At 24.5% G+C, this 7,500-nt stretch overlaps 1 protein-coding gene across 3 annotated transcripts in view; it reads left to right on the top strand.

Moving 5' to 3' along the window:
• Positions 1-7,500, top strand: part of LOC100215815 (cytosolic carboxypeptidase 1) — a 60,575-nt gene that overhangs the window by 43,284 nt on the left and 9,791 nt on the right. For 2 of the 3 annotated variants that reach the window (XM_065795588.1, XM_065795589.1), the window contains one exon: positions 4,321-4,450. The exons of the other annotated variant lie outside the window; for it this stretch is intronic. In XM_065795588.1, the coding sequence (XP_065651660.1) occupies positions 4,321-4,450 (130 nt within the window). The remainder of the gene's footprint in view (positions 1-4,320; positions 4,451-7,500) is intronic. 3 annotated transcript variants of the gene reach the window in all.

Raw genomic sequence — 7,500 nt, forward strand, 5'->3', positions numbered from 1 at the left:
TAGTAAAAATTATGCAGCAGTTAGAACAAAGTATTTCCTACAAAGTATGAAAAGAAGAAATTGTCAAACAAACTCCACCATTCAAAGTAATGTGAATAAATTTGAGGAAGCTGGTTCAATTCAAAATTCAAAAAATAAAATTTTGTTGTTCCCTAGAAAATGTCAGTGAAAGTGTTAGTGAAGAGCCAAACACATCAATTTTTCATCATTTACAGCAATTAGGCATAAAGCAATCCATTTTATTCAATATTTTGCATAAAGATCTATGGCTAAAAGTTACAAGATACAGTTAACATAACAGTTATTACCAACTGATCATAGATTATGTCATGCATTTGTTAATTAGGCTCTTGCAGTAAAAGAAGAAAATGACAATTTTTTTAACAAAGTGATCTTTAGTGATGAAGCTCATTTTGAAATTAGTGGGTATGTAAAGAAGCAGAATTGTCAAATCTGGCGTGAAGAAAATCCAAGAGTAATATTGTAAAAACAACTGCATTCTCAAAAAGTAACTGTTTCGTGTGGCTTTTGGTCTGGTGGATTGATTTGTTCACATTTCTCTGAAAACAAAACTGGACACACTATTAATTTTTAATGATGCTTGTTATTAAATAATGTTTAGTAACTTTTTGTTTGACGAATTGGAGCATAATAAAGTGCAGAATAATGTAGAAGTTTCAACAGGGGCAACATTTGATACAGCCACAGAAACAATCAATCTTTTAAAAGAGAAATTTGGTAATCAAATAATTTCTCGAAGAGGAACTGTAAACTGACCACCATGATCATGTGATCCAACACCATTAGATTTCTTTTTATAGGGTTTTTTTGAAAAGATAAGTTTATACTAGTAATCCTCAAACCATTCAACAACTGCTAGAAAAAATAATCAAGCAAATTACTCAAATTGAATCACAATTATGTCATCATGTGTTGGAAAGTTTTACTAAAATATTAGTGGCCTGTAGAGTTGCAAGAGGTAATCACTTATCTGACATTTTCCAATTATTAACTTCCATGAGTCTACTATCACAGGTCAACAACAAAAAAACTTTTTTTCTGGTGCCGAATAAACAATACATTTTTTGTATAGCACTTCAGGTCAAATGGTAAAGATGTTAGGATTCAAATCTTTAGCATTCTGGGTAAAATCCCTAATATTGTCAAAAACAAAGTTGTTCAAAAGTATGTCAATCTGGGTCTCAAAGGAAGCATATTTTCACAACAATAGAGATTTTAAAAACAATATTTGTTCCTAAAAAAAATAAATACTTTTCATATTATTGCTGAGAAACATACACATATGTATATATGTATATATATATACACATATATGTATATATATATATACATATATGTATATACATATCCATGTATATATATTTATATATATGCATATATATGTATGTTTTGTATATATATTTATATGTGTGTATACATATGTATATATATATATATATATACCAGAGCCGAACCTAAGCTTCCCCACACCCCCTAATTAAGGGGGCATAGCGAATTCAGCTGGCCAATTCACAAATTTAGGGGCCCTTTTATTATATCTATCTATATATATATATATATATATATATATATATATATATATATATATATATATATATATATATATATATATATTATATTTATATATATATTTATATATATATATATGTATATATATATTTATATATATATATATATATATATATATATATATATATATATAGATATAATATATATATATATATATATACATATATATATGTATATATATATGTATATATATATACATATATATGTATTTATATGTATATATATATATATATATACATATATATATATATATATTATATCTATCTATATATATATATATATAAATATATAGATATATATATATATATATATATAAATATATATATATATATATATATATATATATATATATATATATATATATATATATATATATATATATATATATATATATAGATATATATATATATATATATGTATATATATATATACAGATCTATATATATATATATATATATATATATATATATATATATATATATATATATATATATATATATATATATATATATATATATATATATATAGATATATAGATATATATTTAGCGGATTTACAGTGTTACAGTGGTAATAAAATTGTTCTAACGGTACTTTTGAATAAGTGTATGTAAGAAAAGAATGATCCATTATGCATCTGATTATTAATTGTCTTGATTGTATTAAAATAATTAAATTTTTAATATTCGCGTGGCAATTTTCTATAGACACACTAAAGTTTTTAGGAGTTTTGTTGCAAATTTCTTAAATTCTGTAGTATTTTGTGAGTCGAAATCAAGTTGAACTTAACCAAATGCCGAAAGGAAAGGTCCTTACCAAAATTGAAAAAGGTCAAATACTGGCTTATCATCGAGAAAAAGTTCCAAATCAAGAAATTGCTAGAAGATTGAAGAGATCAGATCACATTATCCGTAATTTCTTGAAAATCCAACAGATTATGCAACAATCAAGAGGAAACCAAAGAAATCAAGGATTTCAGACTGTGAAAAACGCAGAAATGTTCGACTTGCATCAAATTCATTGATAAAATTGAAGACAATTAAGTCAGATTTGGGTTTAAATGTTTGCAAGGAGACAATTAGGAAAGTTCTTAAAGACATCCCACACATTGTACGATCAAAAATGAATAAAGCACCAAATTTGAAGCTCGTTCACAAACAGAAACGGATAAAATTCACCCGCGAAAACATGGCACACTATTGGGAACAAGTAAGAAATTTTAGATTAAATTCTCATAAATACGTAAGATGTCTAAATAGCTGAATATTTTTGTTTTCAATACCAGGTGATTTTTTTGGAAAAGAAAAAGTTTAATCTTGATGGGCCTGATGGTTTTAGTGGCTACTGGCATGATTTGAGGAAAGCACCCAAATATTTTCAACATGGAATTTCGGTAATGGATCTTTGATGCTTTGGCTTGGGTTTTGTGCAACAGGAAAGTTAAATTTAGCATTTACATCTTGCAAAATGAAAAGTTCTGAATACATTGATGTGCTAAAATGATGTTTGATTCTATTTAAAAACAAATATCGACGCAAAAAGTTCGTTTTTCATTAAGACAACTCCAACATTCACACTAGTAAAGAGACTAAAGCTTGGTTTGAAGCTAAAAAAATCGAGCAAATGTGGTGGTCTGATCGCAATCCAGATTTAAATCCTTTTGATAACATCTGGGGAATCATTGTAAGGCGTATCTATGCTGACCAGAAGCAATATAACTCTGTGGCAGAGCTAAAAGTATCAGAATGCTGGGATGATATGGAGCCAAAAGTGCTGGAAAACTTGGTGGAAAGTATGCCAAAACAATTTTATCAAGTAATTGAGCGCAAAGGAGGTCCATTCGAGTACTAAAAATGTGATAAAAACTTTTTTTTGGATAGCAAAAAATGTGAACTGCGTCTATTGAAAATAGTCAACTATCTTTTGAACTTAATTCATTTATGATTGACCTCTTTTCATATTTGATATTATTTTTTGATAATTTGCATTATTTTTTGATACTTTATTTACTGAAATAAAGTATCAAAAAAGTAACTAATTTTGATACTAATTTATTGAAATACACTATAAAAATAAAGTTAAGTACGTTTTTAAGACATAATCCACATGCGCCTATAGAAAATGGTTGCAGTGTATATATATATATACATATATATATATATATATATATATATATATATATATATATATATATATATATATATATATATATATATATATATATATATATATATATATATATATATATATATATATGAAGCCATTCTGAAGCCATTGGTCAATTTATAATAAGTGCAAATATGACATTTTGGCCACAGATATATATATATATATATATATATATATATATATATATATATATATATATATATATATATATATATATATATATATATATATATACATATATATATATATATGTATATATATATATATATATATATATATATATATATATACATATATATATATATATGTATATATATATATATATATATATATATATATATATATATATATATATATATATATATATATAAAGATATTTTTATATATTTATTTATATGTTTTTATGTATATATCCATACATATATAAATATATATATATACATATACATACATATATATGTACATACATACATACATACATATATATATATATGTATATATATATATATATATATATATATATATATATATATATATATACACACACACACACGTATATTAGTCATAGATGTTCTTTATCTGGCCAAGACTTAAATCGTAAGTGGAAGCAGCCAGATGCTGTCTTGCATCCAAGCATCTATCACACTAAATCGTTTTTAAAGTATCTTGCTTCTATTGACAAAAAACCAGAGGTTAATTGATTTCTTGATGTAAAGTAAGATGGGGTCAAATGAAATTGTTTGTTAACAGAAAAAGATTAAAAAGATCTTCAAAATGTTTTAAAGAATCCCAAGCTGTTTGTAAATATATATAAAATCAAAAATCTTTTTAAAGTTTTTTAAGAAATTTTATTTAATTGAAAAATTTATTTAATTCTACTTTCATGCTTAGAGAAAATGAAAAATAACAATGGGTAGTTAAAGGAACACTTAATTTAAAAAAAAGATACAGTAATATATATATTTTTTAATTCATGTGTTAATGTTGAGTTCTTGGTATTCTGAAGGTTGAGTCAAGTTGTTACTTAGGCAACATTTTTTGTTTCAATAAAACTTGGTTTATATTTTACTTTGGTATGCATCTTCAACAATCCCAACCTTTCAATTATAAATTTTCACACTAGTACTTTTTTTTTTTTGACTTTGTTTAAAACAGCACTTTTTACAATTGACTTGGTTTACAATGTTTTTGTGTCAACATGTTGGATAAAAACATTTTTTGAAATGCTGTTGCAAGCAGTTGGGCTAATTTAAATTTTTTTTAGCTTTTTTAATTTTTTTAGTACTACATTATTAGCAGGCAAGTTGACTTCAGATTTAACTTTCTAGCTAATGGTATATATCATATCATTGCTACAAAGCAAAACTATCTTAAGTCCATTTTATGGCAAAAAAAACTTTTTTGGTTTAAAATACTTAAAACATATAATAAAAAACTGAAAACAAGTAGGTTTAATCAAAAAAATCAAAAGCAGTGATTAAATTTAAATAAACTTTAAATGTCTTTTTCTCAGGACAGCCAAAACGGACTTAAGATGGTCTTATTTTGCAGTGACAATATAATTTGTAGAATTTTGTCATATTTTATATAGTTTTGAGATTATCTTAAGTCCATTTGCATTGTTGCTTCTCATAAACTTAAAATTTTTTTAATTTGTTATATTATGAAAAATAATAACATATTCTCTAAGTATTTTAAAAACAATTTGGTTTAATTAAGAAGATCAAACGCAGTGATGAATTAAAATTTTTAAATGCCTTTTTCTCAGAACAGCAAAAATGGACTTAAGTCTTGTTTTGCAGCAAAGATATAATGATAATGGATATTTTTGGTGCTGTTGATGATTCAAAAAACTGAAATAGTTACTGGTGCTGGTTATGGCACTTGCATATTATCTGATGGTTGGGATGTTGAAATTTGAAATGGTGATTGATTGATATTGGTGACAGGTTGAGATGGTGTTTTTTTAAACTATTTTAACTGATGACATGTGGAAAAAAACCATTTACTGACTATTTGTGTGCATGTAAAAACTTTATCTGAGCTGATAACAAGTTTCCCTATTAGATAGTTTTATACCCATTTTTCAAGTAGATGGAAAAAAATTAATGCACTGTTAAAAATTTAACTAAACATTGTAATTATTTTTTTAGTTCATCAATTTCATTTTATCCTGTTTTATTTTATTATTTTAAAATGTTTTTGTGAAATTATTTCTTTGCTTTTTGTTTTTATTCTATAGTTTTAAAGTTATAATAGTTGATTATGAATATCATAACATCATTTAATAAAAGATAAAAGTAAGTTAATTTTACCCATAATTTAAGTAAACATAATTGTATTAAATATAATTTTAGTAAAACATATTTTTATTAAAACATATTTTTAGTAAAACATAATTTTAGTAAAACATAATTTTAGTAAAACATAATTTTAGTAAAACATAATTTTAGTAAAACAAAATTTTAATAAAACATAATTTACAGTATGTACATAGTTCATAATGTGTAATGTGTGTTGTTATTCAACAAGTAAGCCTTTTTGTGAAAATTAGGTAAAGAAAAGTTGCAGATTTTGAGTTACAAAATACAACAAAGTATATTGAATTTACTAGGATCACCTCCATTAAATACTTTCAAGATTACAAAATAGTTTAGTAAATATATTTTAAATAAATCTATAATACCAAAATAAGTATTGCTTATTTCTGCAGCTGTTTTGAATAAATATTTATACTAGCATAAGGTGCTTTATCACTAGATTCCATTAGAATGTATAATGCATTTGTTTTTTCTTTCCTATATAAAAAGGAAAATCTCATCCAATATGATTATTAAGTGCATTCAAAATATTTATTTTTAAAAACAATATACGCGCTTGATGCAATTAATAAAAAAGTGAGTTTATTTTAATTAAAAGTGTAATACAAATTTAATTAAAGTATGTTTCTGGTTTAGTTACTTCAAATATGTTAAAAATTCTATTCAAAATCTATATATATATCTATGCAAAAATAGATGTGTTTTAATAAAAACAAAATAAAAAGAAGTTTAAAAAAATAATTAGTCTGATTTAATAATATTAAACATAAAATGCAAGAAACTGAAACCAAAATTAAAACAACAATAACTTTTATCTTCATTTTATTATGAGCTCTTTTGAAAAAAAATTTTAATTATGAAGTTGTTGTTTACATCATTTATCATAAAAAAAACATAAAAGAAATATTTTATGCAGAACAACAACTATTATTATGCAGAACAACAACTGTGTATTTTTGAATCACCAAACATTTTATGATAGAAATTGTTTATCATGTGAATGAAAGCCACCACGCCCCTGCTATAACTGCGCCTGACTTGTTTCTCTGCACAGCAGCCTTGTTTGTCAAGGTTCATGTTTTGGAGTTATAGAGTTGAGAGAGGGTTATAACCACAATTAAGTAGCATCCTTGTCTGTAGTAGCCTTTTCAGCCTTGGGGAGGTGAATTAAAAAAAAAAATTTATAAAAAGTTGTTTTATATATTGATAAGCTTGTCTTGTATTATATTTTTTTCATATTTTTGAATAATAATGACTATGACCACATCATGCTGTTTTTTATGTACATCATTGTGTTTCAGAGTTATTACAAAATTTTTGTAATAACTCTGAAACACAAACCTTGACAAACAAGGCCGCTGTGCGGAGAAACAAGTTGAGCGCGGTACTACCAGGAACATGGTGGAGATTGAACTTGGAAC

The sequence above is a fragment of the Hydra vulgaris genome, chromosome 04 (genome assembly GCF_038396675.1).
Source record: "Hydra vulgaris chromosome 04, alternate assembly HydraT2T_AEP".
NCBI lineage: Eukaryota > Metazoa > Cnidaria > Hydrozoa > Anthoathecata > Hydridae > Hydra > Hydra vulgaris.